Genomic DNA, 19,749 nt, shown 5'->3' with positions numbered 1-19,749 from the left:
TCTGGTTATTACTTCCTTTTTACATTTGATATTGTTTTGTTTATTTCTAGACTGGTGGACTCAGGGTTGGATACTAATCCACTGAGCCCGACACAGTTTGTGACCAATCCCGGGTTGGCTGACAAGCAACAGTCTAACTGTATGGGGCAACTTAGTGCTAACACACATGCCATTTAGCACTCTTTTGAGGTAATCAATCTAACTTTTACACTTGCCAAAATCCCCTTTTCCCTCCCCCTCCCTTCTGTATTCCTTTTCTCCCTATGTTTTTTCCCTTTGTTTCCTTCTCCCCTCTTCTCCCCTTCCGTCCCTCCCTCCCCTCCTCCCCCCCTCCCCCTTTTTTCCTCCCATTTCCCCCACCTTTCCTCTCCCTGGTATATTTTGGTCCATTCACTTTGTTCCATCACACTTTTATACTCAGTGGTTGTTTTTCACCACATATTTTTCACCACATATTTTTCTTTTTCTTTCTTTTTCTTCTTTCTTTTTTCTTTCTTTTTCTTTCTTTTTTTTCTTACTTTACCACATCCTTTTTTGTTTACTAGATCACTTTTACACAGAGCACTAACTGAGGGATTGCCTATACCTTATATTGCCTATGAAGAATATCATCATATATACTCATATACTTTATGTCTGCACTTTTGGTGTATGTTGGAGGCATTTGTCCCCCAGCGTCTCTTCTTGGCCACATAATCAATGTGGCTTAAGTGATCAAATTTATTATGGATACTTTTTTGGTTCCTACCACAGGTGTATTTTCTGTGTTTCCTGGCTGGTCGTCAGATTGGTGGGCGGTGCTCAAGAGTGTGATCTCTCGCAAGTCACGTCGCTGCTTTCACTGCCCTGGTCTGAGTTGTGTTGGTGATAGAGGCACCTGGTGTTCTCCCTTTGGGGAGGACGGGAGGACAGTCTTTTTAGGGGATCTCCATGTGGGAGGCTCTGCTTCTTTTTCTTGCTGGACACACATTATTGGGTAACTATACTGCATTTATGCACCATATGGTGAATGTAATTATTGCTATATTAATGCAACCTATTTATGTGTACCAATTTTACTTATGTATATTTTCCAGCAGATTGCCTCTGAAGAAGACCCCAAGTACAGGGGTTGAAGCGCGTCAGGTTTAAATATTCATGCCACCTAGTGTTGTTGTGAATATGTGTCTGCCAATGTATGTTCAGCCTATCTAATACAATTTTATTTCAAGTACCCCCCACTGGAGCTCATTGTTTTAACTTTTATGTTACATTTAATAAATTTGTCATACTTTTTGATACCCAATTTGACTCCTTTTTTGATACTGTGCTGCCTAAAAACCGCACCCTGGGGGAACCTTTTCCTTTGTTTTTAAAAGAACTATTAACAACTGACCACTGGAATGACATGTGGCATCAGCAATGCACAAATGTTGACACATTGTTATATGTGTTTCATTGTATCCCAGCTATATTCTTTGTTTCAAGTTTCGTACATTTAAAATGAACCCTGTAGTTCTGTTAGAGGTCTTGATAAACATTTAATGTATGTATAATGTAGTTTGGTGGAGCCACTATGTTACCAGGGGCAACTGTTGAGTAATCCAGAACATGAACAGACAGAAATCAGAGTCAGACAGACCTCAAAAAATAGCACCATCAAACAAACCAATCCGTTGATCAGGCACAGGCTGCATGTTCAACAGTCTGTTTGTCCTTTATTGATTAGTGTACAGCTTTGAACTGCAGAGAACTGAGTTGCAGTGCTGAGTAATAACTGGCAAATGGCAAAGGCTACATGTTGACCATTACAGTAACTAAGGACAAGGAAAGAGGAACTTGTGTGTTATTTAAAGCCTCACTCTGGAATAACTATTTTAACTATTATAAGGGTAGTGATTATTTCTATAGGCTCCCCAGCTGTAACTGTACACATTTGTATGCCTGCAACCTTCCAATTTATCAAAATCCATACACACAAGGAAACTGTGATGTCACTGCTAGGTGCTGCAAATTCTTCTCTCCCCAATGTATGTGGACGGGGCTAATGTCACTTCACCTTTCTTCTGCTCGGCACAAGGACACTACACATTCCTGCGTACATAAGGATGTTCGTTTCTTGGTTGGGTGGTACTTGGGCAGGTCGCTGTGGGTGATATCAGTGTAACTATGTCCTCTGTTTACGCCTGCAATACCTGTCACCTCTGTGATTTACCCTTCTGTAAACGCACACCTGGCTTTTTAAAGTGGAGTTCCACCCAAAAATGGAACTTCCACTTTTTGGAATCCTCCCCCCCTCCGGTGTTACATTTGGCACATTTCAGGGGGGGAGGAGGGAGCAGATACCTGTCTAATACAGGCATTTGTTCCCACTTCCTGGCATAGATCACCGCGGTGATCGCAGTGACCTATGCCACCTCCGGCGCCTACTCTGTCCTCTCCCACTGTCTTCTGGGAGACACACAGGTCCCAGAAGACAGCAGGGACCAGTGAGGACGCGCAGCACGACTCGCGCATGCGCAGTAGGGAACCAGGAAGTGAAGCCGCACGGCTTCACTTCCTGATTCCCTTACCGAGGATGGTGGCGGCAGCAGCCGAGAGCCGACGGACAGATCGGCTTCAGCTGCCGACATTGCGGGCTCCCTGGACGGGTAAGTGTCCATATATTAAAAGTCTACAGCTGCAGTATTTGTAGCTGCTGGCTTTTAATATTTGTTTTTTGGCGGACCTCCGCTTTAATGTCTAAACAGGGGAGGCTTTTACAGGTAAATAGCATGCATAAATTACATGAAATACACTTATAATCTTATTTTTGTTTAATTTAAGTGTTAGAAGAAAAGTATGGGGGTTTGGGTTTTTTCAGATTCATACTTACCTAGCTGGATGCAGCATCGCTCTGATGCTGCATCTGTCACCCACCGGTTCTAACACTGAAAACCGCATGATCAAACACTGCCAATCCTGAGCAGAGAGCTGGTGTCTGGCAGTCAGCAGTTCTCTGCTCTAGAACCACCCCCCACCACGCTCACTTGGGTGCTGGGCTGTGGAGGGGGTGGGAGCCAGCTCAGGCTCCCAGTGGATTGCTGAGCCGGGTGCCAGTCCAGGCATGTGGGCGGATCCCGACCGTATGGTTGCAATCCTTCCCGAGCCTAGACCAGCTCGGTGACATCAGCCGACAGTGGGCTTCACTGTCTGCTGAAAAAACGGGTCACAGGAGTGCAGAACGAACTGCACTCCTGTGATCAACAGGAGAAGTACAGCCAAACGAACTTTGGCTGTACTTCTCCTTTAATTCTTCCTGATACAGACCTGAAGAATAATGGCTAGGCAAGCAAAATATTACATATCTGATTATAGATTAAAACAGTGGGCATTTGCAGTTTGAGGACGTCGTATGAGAAGAATTTTCAGTTTTATTAGACTGTCAGTACTCTTATTATACAATTTTGGGCATCTTACTTTGCACCCTACTGGACATTTCCTCCCTACATTGGGCCATTGATAACAGTAACAATATAAATCACCTATTGTGCTGAGTTTCTGAACATCCAATATTATCAAACGAAAGCACCATATGCTACAACACTTATGGCAGTAAAGGAACAGAACCAAAAAATGTGTTTGATACCCTTCTGTACACCTATTTATGATGCCTATAAATCTAGCTTTAAAGTAGAACTATAAGCAAAACTTTTTTTTCTTTTTGGTAGAGTATGGGAGGGTTATAACCACTGTCAGGGTTTTTTTTTCACCCTCTGTGTCCCATTGCAGAGATTTACCTTCACTTACTGTCCCTTGGCCAAACAGGAAGTGAGAAGAAATCCCTGCAACTTAAGGAAATTCCTTGGGGACCCCCAGGTCACCAGAACTAGTGTCCCCATTGGAAGATTTTACATCTATTACTTTTCTGGTGACAACCCAAAATTTGGGATTTTTACTTACTTTCACTTTCAATGACAATGGTAAACAGGACAAATTGAGTGGATGTATCCCCCTAACAGGTACAGACAGCAATACAAACTGACGAGTGTACTTATCCCTCTCCACTCCATCCAAAACTAAAAAAAAAAAAAACGCTTTGCCTTTAGTATACTTTAATAGTCCGGTTTGACAATGTAACCAGTCAAAAATGACCATCTTGCAACTTTAAAAGAAAAAGCTTGAGTATTTACAGTGGACTAGCCATTTTTACTCAGCAGGAGGGTATACGGGATGTCCTAAGTATGTGTGCTTTTTATTTGACCTTAATAATACCCATGTTGTCGTCTTGCAGTTTTCTATGGTCTTAAACTCTGCATGTTCAACTCATAACATTCCTGCTCCTCATGACTTGCTCTACTTATTCTCTCTTCATAATCATTTTTCCTTCTTTCTCTGTCTGGCTTCACCTCCTCTTCTCTCCCCGTTCTCTCTAGTGCTGAAGTTCTCAGACATTTTAAGCTCAGTGAGGCGGGGTTCGGGGGCCCTGGAAGCTGAGGGACCTCAAGCAGCGGTCGCTCAGCAGCCCCTCTCCCCATCCTTCCCCCATTCACCTCTTGCACAGCGTAAGTAATAGGAGTGGGACACAGAAATCCCTTAAACCTATATGCATGGATAGTTCAGTAAAGAAAGCGATTTCTTACTTCTACTCTGTTAGAATAAGGATATTATTGGATGCTACAATTGTTTTTATTTTTTTAAAAATCACGTGTAATTTCTAAATGATGTTTAAATGTATTAAGTTAATAGAATGAAATAATACAGTGAAGATATAAATATTTTAATCCAAGATGTTAATATATTTAATTACAGTTGGTGCTGCAACGGGCAGTGGATTCAGATTAGATTATTGAGAAGCCCCTTGTGTTTCTGTCACAGTTTATATGTGCGTGGGGGTTTGGGGTTGGCTTTGCTCCCTACATGCTTTCTAGGGGGTGGAGACTGGCATTGTCCTTGGCTGTTTGTAATGAGATGTTGTTTGTGTTTGTCACTCACATTGCTACTGTGTCTCTGCTCTTTCTGTGTTGATATCTGTCTTCTTTTTTCCCCCTTTCTTTCCCTTAACTTGGTTGCTTCCTTACCGTTGCCCCCCCCCCCTTCCCATTCTTTGATATTTGCCATGGCCCTTCTACTTCCTCTTTACCTTTCTTCTTGGATTTCCAAATTTCTTTCTTTTTCTCTGTTTTTCTGTCATTTTTCCACTGCGATTGGTCTTCTACTTCCATCTTATTTTTATTGTTTCACTATTTCTGATTCGCGATGTTTCCATAATAACTATTTCTGATTACTTTTTTCTGCCTTTGTGTATATCATCTTTCCTTCTATCTTTATTTCTGTGATTGTGCTACAATCTTGTGGCCTATTACTCACCTTCTGTTCATTATCTTCTTACTGTATCCTGCTTATCATTCTTTGGTTCTTGTTATTGTACTTTTTTCTTTATTTCTGTTGCTTGCTCTTCTTCTTGCTGTCCTCGGTTACTTTTACTTTTTTGCTTTTTGTGTCTATATCTCACGCTCTCTACCTTTTTAATACCTGTATATCTTCCTTTTACTCTTTTATCCTTTTACATTCACTTTTGCTTGTTTTTTGTCTTTTTACATTTGCTTCTCTATTTTTCCTGTCTCTTTGCTGCTCCCCTGTATGCTTCTCTATCTCTTGTTCTGCTATGCCTGTTAATGCTTCTCTGATCCTTGTCCTTATAACTTTCCTGATTTTCTGTCACTTGTCCTTATAACTCTGTCTCTGCTGTTCTGTCTCTTGTCCTACTTCTTCTGTTTCTGCTTTTCTGTCTCTTGTCTCTATTTCTATCCCTGGTTCCCGTCTCTTTGTCCCCCTCCCAGCTGCTAGATTCACAGATATATTTAACACAGTCAGACGAGGCTCAGAAGCAGAGGGGGTGCAGTATTCCAACACGCAGCATCGGCTCTCCCAGCCCCACCTAAACTCTCCGTTTGTACAGCGTAAGTAGAACTAGCGCATACAAACGCATCTCACATGGGCTCACTCTCCTCCTCCTTACTTTAAGACCATTGTCTCTAGTGTCTCACCATATTTTTGTTCTTACAATCCTCTCAATAATTTTCTCACCAGTGTGGTTATCTTCTCACCAGCTCCTCACCTTCTATAAAAAAAAAACGTTCTTCCATATATCATCCACTCCAGCCAGATATGTTTATCTTATTCATTTCTATCTACCATGCTCCTCATGCATGCTTTCTTTACTTTTTTTTTTCGTTCACTGGGACGTATACTTTCTCATCCATTGCACAATACTCTGGCTCAACTGTACGTTTGCTCACCTTTTCCCTTCTAAGCACAATATCAGTCAACTTATAATATTTTTTCCCTCTATGCAGGTTTCCTGTCTTCTTCTGTTGTAGTTTTCTCACTTTATTCCTTATTCTGCATAGTATTGTTATTTACTCTCTTTTTTTTATGTTTACATGTGACTTTCCTTTTTCTGTGATAGTTTTCCAAGTTACCAGTTGACAAGGTGTCACACACCAATGTTCTCACTTTTTTCTAAGCAGAATGAATGTTTGTTCCCACAGGTTTACTGACCTCGTACTGTGGGGTTATCTGACTTGCCATCATGGGTTTGCTACATAGTTCACAATGGCTATCTCCAAGTCTCAAAACCAGTTAGCACTTTAAACCTTTGTTTTACCATATTTTCTACTATTTTATAGTGTATGTGTATTGGGAAATGGTTACCTAACCATGCAATTATTGCAATATCCTTTCATAATGCAATATGCTAATTTCCACTATTACTGAGCTTCCTTCCTTTTTGCCAGCCCATTATAAGGATCCCCCCCCCCACATACACACAGGGTACCCTGATGTCATGTTCTCTAAGCATTTATTTTGCTAGAACACCAAATGCTAATGTGCTGCCATTTTATAACGCATAAACTGGTGATCCAAGAAGATATCTTGTATGAATAGCCCTCAAAACCCTAACATTTTGTGCACTTGTGTAATAAACATAATGCGCATATACTGTATATTTATCTACCTCCAACCCTTTTTTAATGTATCTTTCCATGCTGTATTTGTATTTCCCATTCACACAGCTTGGTTACCTTCACACTTTAAAAGCATGACTTTTTTGCTTGCAAATAATCCAGTCTTATTTTCTAAAAAGACATTTACATTTAGAACTTTGCACATAGGGTGTTGGCACATCATTTAGCCAATGTCTCTTTTTCTGGTGTTGAACAGTCAAAAAAAATCCAAAGTATCCATGGACCTGTAAAAAGTCTGTTTACTACATGAGACATTTTTTTTCTTTGACAGTCTATAGCCACTTCCTTTCCACCCCATTTTATTTCTTTCAAGCGATAACTGTCAGTACTATTGATTATCATTTAAAAGTTGAAGTTTCACACTTTCCCGCTGCACTTTTGCTAAAACGCAGCTATCCACAGTTTTCGTGCATGTTAGCTGTACTTTTCCATAGACTTCTAAAGACCCACGGGGTTTTGGTTCTGTTTCAGAAAGCACACCAAAACTATGTGCTGTATCTTTGGTGCGCTTTCTGAAACCACACCAAAACTGTAGGACCTCATAGAAGTCTATGGTAAAGCTCAGTTAACCCCACAAAAAAAGCAGAGAGGGTCAGTGTGAAGCCGCCCTAAAGGTATCAGTTATCAAGATGGTTTATAAAATTTTTAAAAACAACAAAGTCTTAGCAGCAGCATTAGAATGAAATGCATTAGCATTTATTATTATTATCTATTATTATAATTATTATTATTATTATATAATTATATATAATTATATATAATTATTAATTATTATTATTATTATTAATAATCTATAATTAGTAATCTATTATAATTATGTGCTAATAGGTGTGATATACAACACTAACATACAGTACATGTTCAATGAACATATTCGCTGGAGCAACATTTCTTCGAAATGTAAAACCATTAAAGTTTCAGTATTACTGATTGAGCCTATCACACAAGCTCTGATTTTCCCGAGACTGACCAGCAATCTTTAGCTCTATACAGTCCCGGAGAAAAGTTGTAGGGGGTCCAGCGGTCCTGAAGTAGAAGGACAAATCTCTATCATCAATAATAAAAAGAGTTCTGTCCATGTATGGCCGTTCAAACATTTCAATTCCATTTATACATATTTACACGAACAGGTGGATATCATCTCTGACTCTTACATCTTGATTTGACGTACTGACCCCCAAATTCCACATTCTGCATATGTTTTCATCTGTTGGAATTGAGGGCTGAAACATTTTTTTGTTTAGCATCTCTTCCATACTTATATTTACTGTTAGTATCTCATCTAACGTTATGTGTTCCTCCAGATGTTCACCAGACTTTTTTTTTTTCTTCAGTACTTTTCTCGCTCTATTCTGTTTAACCAACCACTTTGTTTTCCAGCTCGGAAACAGGAGATTATTAAGATAACAGAACAGCTGATTGAGGCAGTGAATAATGGAGACTTCGAAGCATATGCGTGAGTTGTTGTGCTCTGTTACTAAAATGTACAACTGAGCTTTACTATTAACATACATTGCAATTATGAATATTAGAGAATTAGGGACACAAAAGAAAATGGGAAATAGTCAATATATACTATTATGCAGAAATAGGTTAGGTTTCCTGACTATAACAGAAGATGTTTCTTTGTTCATTCTGTTGCATGAGAGAGTATTGCACTATAGTATAAAGCCATTTCCTTCTACATCTCTTGATAGCTTCACAAATTACAGAATCATTATGCTCTTAAAAGATTAGTTCCCCTTTCCGACACATTTCCAACATACTCACCATTTATTTCAACATCCCCAGCTTATTACATAGCACTGCTCGAATTGTTTAAAAAAAATGCCCTTGCTCAAATCAATCTAACCAAATCTCCTAAACGTGCCCTGTTGGGTTGAAAGGTAGATGAAACCTCGAAAAACCAGAGATGACTCCTCACTTTCATATTTGTATCCACCAAAATCACCTTTGCTAGGAACTGGAAGTCGGCTGCTATCCAATTTCACCACCTTAAGCATAAACTTTTCTGGCTCATGATACATGAAAGGCTCTCTGCAATTCTAAATGACAAAATAAAAAGTGTTTGAAAAAGTCTGGGGTTCGTGGATCAGATACTTGACCAATGATCCCAGGACTATATCCGATTAGTATGCCTTGGGATGGGCCCCCCACCCCTTTTTCTTTCGTTCCTCCTCTCTCGCTCTTCTCTCTCCTCTCTTATTTGTGTGTTTGAAATATTATGCATACGCAGTTCCAGTAACAGAAAATAGAACGTCCCCTTGCCTTCATGGAGGGAACCTTCTTTTCCATATATGGAGGGCGACCCAGTACTGCATCAATCCAAATGGATTTTATGCAAATGATATGGCATATTGAGTTGACAGGGTATTTGTAGGCTCTTTGCAAGATATCATTGTTAGATAATTTTCGAAAATAACCCATATGCCCACAGCTAAGTGCCTTGGAAAGGCCAGAGAATGACACTCTAGAGGGCGTAATCTATAATACAGGGCTTGGGGCTACATGGCTTCTGTTCTTCCTTTGATTGTTAACACAAACTTTTCCTGTTGTTGATATATATGCACTCCATATTGTGAAAATCGTGTATTGTTTAAAATCCTCAATGTCATTTTTCTACTCTTTCTGAAAACCTTCAATAAAAATATTGAAACAGAAAAAAAATGCTCCTTCCAGTCTATTTCTGTAGGTTGTGCAAAGCTTTCCTGCTAAAACTCCCAGGTGGCTGGACCCCTTCTATGCAAGACAGTTTGGAAATTAAAAGTGCACCCCCAGTAGGTGCTAAGGCTCATTCAAATTGCATGCATGTGCAAAGCATTCTTTGCCTTTCTTTGGCTTTCACATAAATCCAAACTCAACTGCTGCTACTAGAGGGGTGCATGCATTCAGTTTGAAAAAGCCAGAGCTCCAGCTGGGTGCTCACTGCCAACCAACGGCTTGTCCTGTCATTTAGGCAGGACAGAGGAGGTCCAGCTAGCTGAGAATTTTTGAAGAAAGGCTGAGCATGGCCTACATAAATGGGATGGAAAAAGAGCACCTTTTTAAAACACTGAGCAATGTTATGTAATGAGCTGGGGATGCTGCAATGCATGCAGGGTTCTGTTAGAAATATACAAGAAAGGTAAACTAATCCTTCAAGAAAATATTCAATATTGGTCTTCCATCGGCTATAAGCCCGAGAGCTGAGCAATTATATTACCAATGATCGCTCAGTTCTCAGTCCACTCTGAGCAGAGAGCAGTGACTGTCAGTCATTGCTCTCTGCTCTGCCCTTGCTGAGAGCCTGAACTTGCTGCCACTCAGGCATCTGGGCGGATTGCGACATTATGGTTGGGACCCTTTCAAAGCCTGGAGCGGCTCTATGGCTTTAGTCTGCTGTCGGCTGATTTTGGGTCACAGGAGAGAACAGGCTCTGGCCATACCTCTCTTTTAAGCATGATCACAAAATTTTCAGTCCTGGAACATTTAAAATTTAAAGGAGAAGTATAGCCAAAGCTCGTTTGGCTGTACTTCTCCTAAGAATCACAGGAATGCAATTAGTTTTGCAATCTTGTGACCCGTTTTCAGCAGAGAGCGGGCTGAAGTCTGCTCTCTGCTGAGATCACAGAAGCCGGTTCAGGGCCTGCGTCATCACGACAATGGAAGATGGGATCCGCCAGGTCACTGGATCAACACCCGGCTCAGCCTTTTAGTGAGCCGCTGAGAGCCTGAGCTGCCGCTTCGCCCCCTCCACAGCCCAACACTCCAGTGAGTGAGGAAGGGGCAGAGCAGAGAGCCGCTGACTGACAGTCTGCAACTCTCTGCTTGGAGAGCTGTCAGAACCAAGTGATCAGCAGTGTTTGAACGCTCGGATCTCAGTGCAGAGGCAATGGTGGACCGATGCTACATCCACCTAGGTATTTACAATTCTGGGACAAACTTGATTCCCATACTTCTCTTTAAATAATTCAACTCTGTATGAAGATGGAATGCAGCATCAGCTACTTCAGGTAGCTTTATGTGATCGTAAGCAGACTAGCTGCTTTTCTAGGTACATTTATGATACTGGATACCAAGAGCTGTTAGCAGGTTTTGTAAGGGAAGTTCAAATGTTAGTTTAATAACTACCTAAAAAAACTTTTTGAACGATTAACAAAGGAACTAGCTGGGCTATACAATCCCAATTCCAATAAGTTAAGACACTGGATAAAATCTACATAAAAACACAAACCTCTTAGACCCATATTTTTTTCACAACAGAAAATAAAAACATATCAAATGTTTAAACTGAGAATATGTACAGTTTTAAGAAAAAAGTTAAGGTAATTTTGAAATTGATAGCAGCAACATGTCTCAAAAAAGTTGGGACAGGACAACAAAAAGCTGGAAAAGTGGTACTAACAAGGAAGAGCTGGAAGAACATTTTGCAATCAATTAAATTAATTGGGTGGGAACTGGTCAGTATGATTGGGTATAAAAAGAGCATCTTAGAGAGTCCGAGTATCTCAGAAGTAAAGATAGGCAGAGGTTCACTGATCTGTGAAAAGCTGCGTCTGAAAATTGTTGAACAATTTCAGAACAATGTTCCTCAATGTAAAATTGCAAAGACTTTAAAAATATCATCATCTACAGTACATCATATCAGAAAATCTGGAGAAATCTTTGTGGACAAGGACAAGGCCGAAACACAATATTGGATGACTGTGATCCTCTGGCCCTCAGACGCTACTGCATTAAAAACAGGCATGATTCTGTGATAGACATCACTGCATGGGCTCAGGAATATTTCCAAAAATCACTGTCTGTGAACATGTCTGTTTTTGCCATCCAAAAATGCAAGTTAGAGCTCTATCATGCAAAGAAGAAGCCATATCTGAACATGCTCCACAAACACCACCATCTTCTCTGTGTCAAAGCTCATTTAAAATGGTCTGTTGCAAACTGGAAAACTGTTCTGTGGTTAGACAAATCAAAATTTTACTTTTTTTTTTTTGGCAAACATGGGCACCAGGACCTCCGCACTAAGGAGGATAGGAACCTTCTGGCTTGTTATCAGAGCTCAGTTCAAAAGCCTGTATCTCTGATGTTATGGCGGTGCAGCATTAGAGCATATAGAATAGGCAGCTTATACATCTGTAAAGCCATCATCTGTGCTGAACGATATGTTCAGGTTTTAGAGCAGCATATGCTCCCATCCAGACAATGTCTTTTTCGAGGAAGGCCTTGCATATTTTAGCAGGACAATGCTAAACTGCATACTGCATCTATGATAGCAGCAGCTAAGCACCTGTATTTGTAGAAGAATACAGGTGCTTAGCTGGCATGCCTGCAGTCCAGTCTTTTCATTAATTAACCTCTTATGGACTGCCTTAAGTTTACTGCAGCAAGGCAGCCCGGCTGTGCACACGTGCTGATTGGACAGAGAGGGAACCAATCAGTGGGTCCGGCAGACGCAATGTCCGGTGGCCACCCTAGCAGAACGGCGATTTGCCTGTAAACAAGGCAGGTCGCCGTTCTGAGGGGAGACCATAGAGATCTTGTGTTCATGCTAAGCACGAACACGGATCTCTGTGTTCTCCCAGTCAGAGCAATCCCCACACAGTTAGTAAGCACCCCCTAGGGACACACTTAACCCTTTGATCGCCCCTGGTGTTAACTCCTTCCCTGCCAGTGTCATTAGTACAGTAACAGTAAATATTTTTAACACTGATCACTGTATTAGTGTCACTGGTCCCCCAAAAAAGTGTCAAAAGTGTCAGCTAAGTGTCCAATATGTCCGCTCTAATGTCGCAGTCCCGCTAAAATTCGCTGATCGCTGCCATTACTAGTAAAAAAGAAAAAAAATGTCATAAAAAATATCCCATCATTTGTAGACGCTATAACTTTTGCGCAAACCAATCAATATACACTTGTAGCAGAATACATATTGGCCTAAAATGATGAAGAAATTAGAATTTTTCATTTTTTTTATTAGATTGTATTATAGCAGAAATTAAAAACTTTTCTTTTTTTTTTTTCAAAATTGTCGCTCTTTTTTTTGTTTATAGCGCAAAAATAAAAACCGTCAAATACCACCAAAAGAATGCTCTATTTGTGGGAAAAAAAGGACATCAATTTCATTTGGGTACAGCGTCGCACAATTGTCGGTTAAAGTAATGCAGTGCTGTATAGCAAAAAATGGCCTGGTCAGGAATGGGGTAAAACCTTCCAGAGATAAAGTGGTTAAAAATATTTGGCGCATCTTCAACCAAAAAATACAACAAAACACCCAGGATTGTTGAGTAGTTAGAATCCTATATCAGGCAAGGATGGGACAACATTCCTCTCCCAAAATTCCAGCAACTGGTCTCATCAATTCCCAGATGTTTACAGAGTGTTGTTAAAAGAAGAATGGATTATATACCTTGGTAAACGTAGCCCTGTCCCAACATTTTTGAGACGTGTTGTTGCCATCAACTTCAAATTTACCTTTTTTTTAAATGGTACATTTTATCAGTTTAAACATTTGATGTGTTTTCTATTGTGAACACAACATGGGTTTGTGAGTTTTGCAAATCATTGCATTGTGTTTTGTGTAGATTTTACACAGCATCCTAACTTTTTTGTAATTGGGGTTGTATTTATTTATGGTTGGAGAAAACATGCATATTTTTTAACGAACAAATCCCTTTTTTTCTAGGAAAATTTGTGACCCTGGATTGACTACGTTTGAGCCAGAAGCTCTGGGTAACCTTGTTGAGGGGATAGATTTTCATCGATTTTACTTCGAAAACTGTAAGGAGACAATGCAGGGAGATATCACAATGATGTCACTTTCTGTACCAATAGCAATTATTTTCTGTTTGGTGGGAGTGGGTAAAAATGTACAAAAAAAAAAAAAAAAAAAAAAGAAAAGAAAGGCTCCTGTTTACCCGACTGCACTGTCTTTTTACAAAAGTCACTAATTGAATCGTGGTTCTGTGGCTACAAACTAGCAAGTTTATGAAATCCCAAAACAAGCACTGCTACAAACCTCTGTTGCTTCAGTGGAATCTAGGAAGGACACATATTAGTCAGGAGGGACAATAACGTTGAATTCAGAGTTTGGATATTCCATTCTAGATGTTTAGGGCTCATTCAAACATGTGTCAATACCATGTGTTTATGCGCCATTTATTCAGCATTTTTAAAGCCTCAAACTGTCCTTCAATGCCTGCCATGAATATTACAAGGGCACCGCACAGTGCTGTTCACACAAGAGAGATAGCATTGTGTTCAGTTGTGTCATGTTAAAAAGCAGCATGTCGCTTTCATGAGGCATCAATGCTTGTCAACCGCTTCCATTGATTTCAATGGTGATGTTCTATAACCCCGCCTTAACAGCACCTAGAGCATTTATGGCGTGTTAGTGAGGGTTTTTTGAAGTGTTCGCTGGGCACTGGAAGAAGGAAGGTGGAGGCTCCTGTATATCAGAATGCACAGGGAAATAATAGAGAACTAAAACAGAGCCACTCCAGTCACTTCATGGTTGTACAGAGCAGCTGTCAGATAACACCATTTGCCTCTGTGTGCAGGCAAAAGCATCAAACCAGCCAGCAACGGTGCCAGTGCCAGGTAGGAGCAGAGGCACTGAAAATTGTTGGCAAAGCTTTTTACGTCAGCAAAATTGAGCTGGCCAAGCCCAGTGTCAAAGAGATCAAAGTAAACAAAACCATCTTGCAGAGAATTCACAAAAATGTCTGCTATCGCACAACCCAACCAAGCTTGAAAATAGATCATTTCCTCTGCATTACTTCGCTTTTAACCACTTGCCGCCCACTAACACTACAATTACTGCTAGCAGGTGGTACAGCCAGGCTAAGGATCATACTGGTACCTAGATCAGCACATGCGCACTGGCATGCCCCCCGGGGTGTGCCAGCTGTGAGTGGCTGGGTTATCATGTGATCGCTATGACATGGCCATCACATAATAACATGTACGCAAAACTGTCATGACTGGCTTCCAATCATGACAGCATGCTTACTACTGATTTGATTGGCCCACAGCTATCACATGGTACTTGCCACCCTGTACCATGTGATTAGCTGTAGCCAATCACAGCATCACAATAGTAAGCAAGCTGTCACAAATGAAAACCATTTATGACAGTTAAAACTTTTGGTTATAACCAAGATCATCACTGTTATAAGCATTAATAGTGTAAAAAAAAAAGAATCCTCGATCCCCTCCCCCCCTGAGTAGTACAGTGTCACTATGGCAACACTAAACTACTCTGATAACAGTATGTAAAAAAAGAATCGTAAATAAAGAAAATGTTAAAAAATTTACAATATTGACAATATAAATTTATAAGTTATGAGCTGCGCTTGGGTGATCCCAAAAACAAAATTAATAATAACCAACTCTGTGCTTACTAGTGCGATAATATTAAATACAAATAATATGAATGTTGAATAAATAAACAAGGTGTGAAAAAACAAGTGATTGTTACACCATAAATTAGTGCTTAATAGTGCTTGTTACACCATACATAGTGTCTTAATCAACATAAAAAGTGCTTAGTGCTCAATATAAAGTATCCTGCTTTTTTAATTAAAAAAATTAATAAATAATGAAAAAAGTTCTCTTTGGCACTCTAAATAGTGCGTGCAAATAATGTCCAGCAGTGATAATAAAACAATGCGTGCAGGTGGTGTTCAGCTGTGACAACAATCATGCCGAAGATATCCTGAGTGCTGCAAAACATGCTCCTGTGATTCTTCATGACCCCCTTAAGCTAATGTGCTCACCTCAGAGCGTGTGACTCAGCTTCTACCCTGAGTCCAAATACGCTTTGGAGCCACCCCTGGGCTCAGTCTCAGTGTCTGCTGCACTCCTCCAGCTGGAAACAATATGGCTCCATACATATAAATGAAAAGAAAACTATATAGTGTAATATAGTCAAAATACTTTTATTAAAAGAAAACGCTCCCCACACCGGGGTACTCACATGGCACTGGTGCGTCAGTGCACCATACTATAACGGCTTTCTATGCAAAATCACTGGATGTTTGGTGAGGTATGCTGTGCTGGGACAGCGCTGGTGTAAAGTTTGTGTCAGTCTCTCCGTCCTGGCCCCTCGCCTACGCGTCTTCGACACAGGGATCACGTGTCATCATCAGGGGGGTATGAATAGACAGATGCTCTACAGGATTATATAAGGCGATCGCGATTTGTATTTAATATTATCGCACTAGTAAGCACAGAGTTGGTTATTATTAATTTTGTTTTTGGGGTCACCCAAGCGCAGCGCATAACTTCTAAATTTATCCTATGCACGTTATATGAAGCGTGATTAGCGCATGCAGCTGGAGGTAGCACAAACAAGGCATAAGATCATTGTGGCTCACAGAATTTTTCCAATTTGAATATTGACAATATGCAAGATAAAAAAAAGTTGAAAAAAAAACAAGTTTTATTTAATTTTCTCATTTTCCAATTTTGACAAAAAAATTTACAAAACTCGCCATGCCTCCTACTAAATACCTTGAACTGTCTACTTTCAAAAAGGGGTAATTTGGGGGGTGTTTGTGCTGTCCTGACATTTTAGGGCCTCAAGAAATGAGGTCGTCATTACTTTAGGACAATTTTCAAATACCATATTTATCGGCGTATAACACGCACCCCAAGTTCAGGAGGGAATTTTAAGTAAAAAAACCTTATATTTAAATGCCCGTCAATACAGCCTTATCAGTGTCCGTCTGCTTGCTTGTCTAGTGTCATTTGCACCCTTTGCGGCCTTGTCAGTGTCATTTGCAGCCTTGCAAGTGTCATTTGCAGCCTTTGCAGCCTTGCCAGTGTCATTTGCAGCCTTATCAGTGTCCATCTGCAGCCTTGTCAGTGGCATTTGCAGCCTTGCCCAGGCTTCAGTTAAACTGCAGTGACTTGTCAGTGTCACTGTAGTTTGAAAATGGCGCCGCCGGTGCCGAGATACACAGAGCCGGTCCTTGGCTCTTCTCGGCTCCTCTCATAGTCCCGCCCAGTTCCGCCCTATGATGGACATAACACAGGTCCAATTGCGGGACTGGGCGTGACTGTGAGCGGAGCCGAGCACCGCCCATATACATACATAGCTGAGTGTACTCAGCTAGGTTCAGCTAGCTCCGCTCACAGTCACGCCCAGTCCCTGTGTTATGTCCGTCATAGGGAGGGACTGGGCGTGACTGTGAGCAGAGCTAGCCGAGCCTAGCCGAGTACACTTGGCTATGTATGTATATCAGCGGGGGGGATCGGCGGGGATCAGCGTATAACACGCACCCACGATTTCCCCCTGATTTTAAAAGTGCGTGTTATATGCTGATAAATACGGTATATATACACCACAGTTTGTAGACTAGTATTATTTTGTAGTTTGTATAACTTTCTAACAGAATATATATTATACACCGATTTAGGTTATTTTTACCAAAGAAATTTAGCAGACTACATTTTGGTCTAAATTTTTTGAAGAAAGATTATTTGTTTAGCAAATTTGATACCAGAAAAATGTATTTTTTTTCAAAATTTTCAGTATTTTTCCGTTTATATTGCAAAAAATAAAAAACCCAGTGGTCATTACCATTTCAGCCCCAGAAGGATTTACCCCCCTAAAGACCAGGCCATTTTTTGCGATACGGCACTGTATCGCTTTAACTGACAATTGTGGAGTCATGCGACGCTGCACCCAAACAAAATTGAGGTCTATTTATTCCCACAAATAGAGCTTTCTTTTGGTGGTATTTGATCACCTCTGCGGTTTTTATTTTTTGCGCTAAAAACAAAAAAACTGACAATTTTGAAAAAAAAAACAATATTTTTTGCTTTTTGCTATAATAAATATAAAAATAAACTAATTTCTTCATCAGTTTAGGCCAATATGTATTCTTCTACATATTTTTGGAAAAAAAAAACACAATAAGTGTATATTGATTGGTCTGGCAGTGATTAATGGCAGTGATCAGTGATTTTTAGTGGGACTGCGACATTGCAACAGACAGATCGGACACTTTTGACACTTTTTTGGGACCAGTGACAATATTACAGTGATCAGAGCTAAAAATAGCCACTGATCACTGTATAAATGACATTGGCAGGGAAGAGGTTAACACTAGGAGGCAATCAAGGGGTTAAGTGTTCCCTAGAGAGGTATGGGGGGAGTGGACTGACTGGAGGAGGAGAGAGATCGCTGTTCCTGATCACTACAAACAGACGATCTCTCTCTACTCCCCTGACAGAATGGTGATCTGTTTGTTTACATTGACAGATCCCTGTTCTGGCACTCTGTGGAGCGTTCGTGAGTGACCAGCGGACATTGCGGCCGCCGGCCATGCGCATCGGCTCTGGCTATAATGGCTATAACCATTAAAGAGACCGCCGTACCAGTCGGCAATTTGCGCAGCCGAGCCAATCTGCCGCAGTATAACTGCAGCGGCTGGTCGGCAAGCAGTTAAAGAGGAGCTCCAGTCTCCCCCAGAAAATGTCAGCAGCTACAATTACTGCCTCTCAGAAGTCAAGTCGTTAGGTGCTTCACTCTAGAAAAACAACACTTACATGGGCATCAAGCATACTTGAAGCTTTTTCAAAGCAACAAAAACACGTCATAAACGCTGTAGAATCGTTAATGAGCATTGCTTCATTCTTCATGATCAACACATATGTGAACAAGCTGAAGCCCACGTGAAAGAGTCTTTAAAGCTAGGTTCAAATCTGTGCAGATGGTTGCGGGAACAGGTGCGTTCCCACGGCCGAAACCACCTGCACATAAAAACGCAGGAGTGTTGTGCGGGTGCTATTAATACTAATGGCACCCGCACGCACTGGAAATAACACCCGCACGCACTGGAAATAACACCTGCACTAGGAACCACACTGCACTTGCGGTTCCTGTGCAGGCTGCGATTTCTGGAATGTTGCAGGGACCTTTCTTCTGCATTTCAGGGGGCATGCCAGCCCATTCAAATGAAAGAGCTGCAGTGCCCATGCAAATCTGCCCACAGAGCCACACAGATGTGAACCTAGCCTAAAGGAGACAAGAACTGGCTCTAGTGCATTCAGGAGAAATGGTGAAAAGGTTTCTAAATACAGTAATTTTTACCATGCCCATTTTATTTTTAGCATGATAAAATACCAAATGTTCAAATTCCTGTTCGAGATAGCATCCTCACCACATCAAAATGTTCTTACTATATCCATGGCTACCATTTCTGTTGTAAACATTATTAGCTGTCAGTGTGTTATTCCAGGTGTATACTGGTTACCTGACTACCAGTTTCTAGGAACATTCTCAGATATATCATTTTTGAGAACAGAGAACAGCTGCCTATACAAGGGATCTTAAGATGTCAGGTTTAAAGTCAGTAAGAAAATCACCTGTGAGGCAGGGCTGTCTTAATGCATGGGCACCCCTGGGCAGTGCTCAGGGCCCCAGGTGCATAGAGGCCCCATGATAATCTTGCATTACATTATACTTGCCAATTGTCCCGGATTTGACAGGACAGTCACGCTTTTTACTAAGCTGTCCCAGGATGGCCGTGTCCCAGGCAGCATCCCGGAACCTGTACTGTGCCCTCCTGATCCCAGTATTGTGTCCCCCTGACTCCTTCTGTATTGTGCCCTTCTGCCTCCCCCGTACTGTGCTTTGTGTTCATTAGTCTTTGATATATGGCATGTTTTCTTACTGTTTAAATAAAATTTTATCGAAAGTACTAATAAATATATGTTTAATTCTAGCAACTATTTATAATTCAATTATTGAGAGTAGGTGCGTAAATTGGGGCAG

At 40.8% G+C, this 19,749-nt stretch overlaps 1 protein-coding gene across 35 annotated transcripts in view; it reads left to right on the top strand.

Annotated features, from left to right (window-relative positions):
- The window catches only part of CAMK2B (calcium/calmodulin dependent protein kinase II beta), a 251,461-nt gene that overhangs the window by 218,806 nt on the left and 12,906 nt on the right, over window positions 1-19,749 (top strand). For 18 of the 35 annotated variants that reach the window (XM_073622133.1, XM_073622141.1, XM_073622132.1 and 15 more), the window contains 4 exons: window positions 4,395-4,523; window positions 5,802-5,921; window positions 8,370-8,445; window positions 13,651-13,745. In XM_073622133.1, coding sequence (XP_073478234.1) covers window positions 4,395-4,523; window positions 5,802-5,921; window positions 8,370-8,445; window positions 13,651-13,745 — 420 coding nt within the window. The remainder of the gene's footprint in view (window positions 1-4,394; window positions 4,524-5,801; window positions 5,922-8,369; window positions 8,446-13,650; window positions 13,746-19,749) is intronic. The other 17 variants (XM_073622151.1, XM_073622149.1, XM_073622161.1 and 14 more) reach the window with 3 other exon arrangements.

This window comes from Aquarana catesbeiana, linkage group LG03, assembly GCF_042186555.1.
Source record: "Aquarana catesbeiana isolate 2022-GZ linkage group LG03, ASM4218655v1, whole genome shotgun sequence".
NCBI lineage: Eukaryota > Metazoa > Chordata > Amphibia > Anura > Ranidae > Aquarana > Aquarana catesbeiana.
This window is presented reverse-complemented; position numbering and strand designations above follow the sequence as displayed.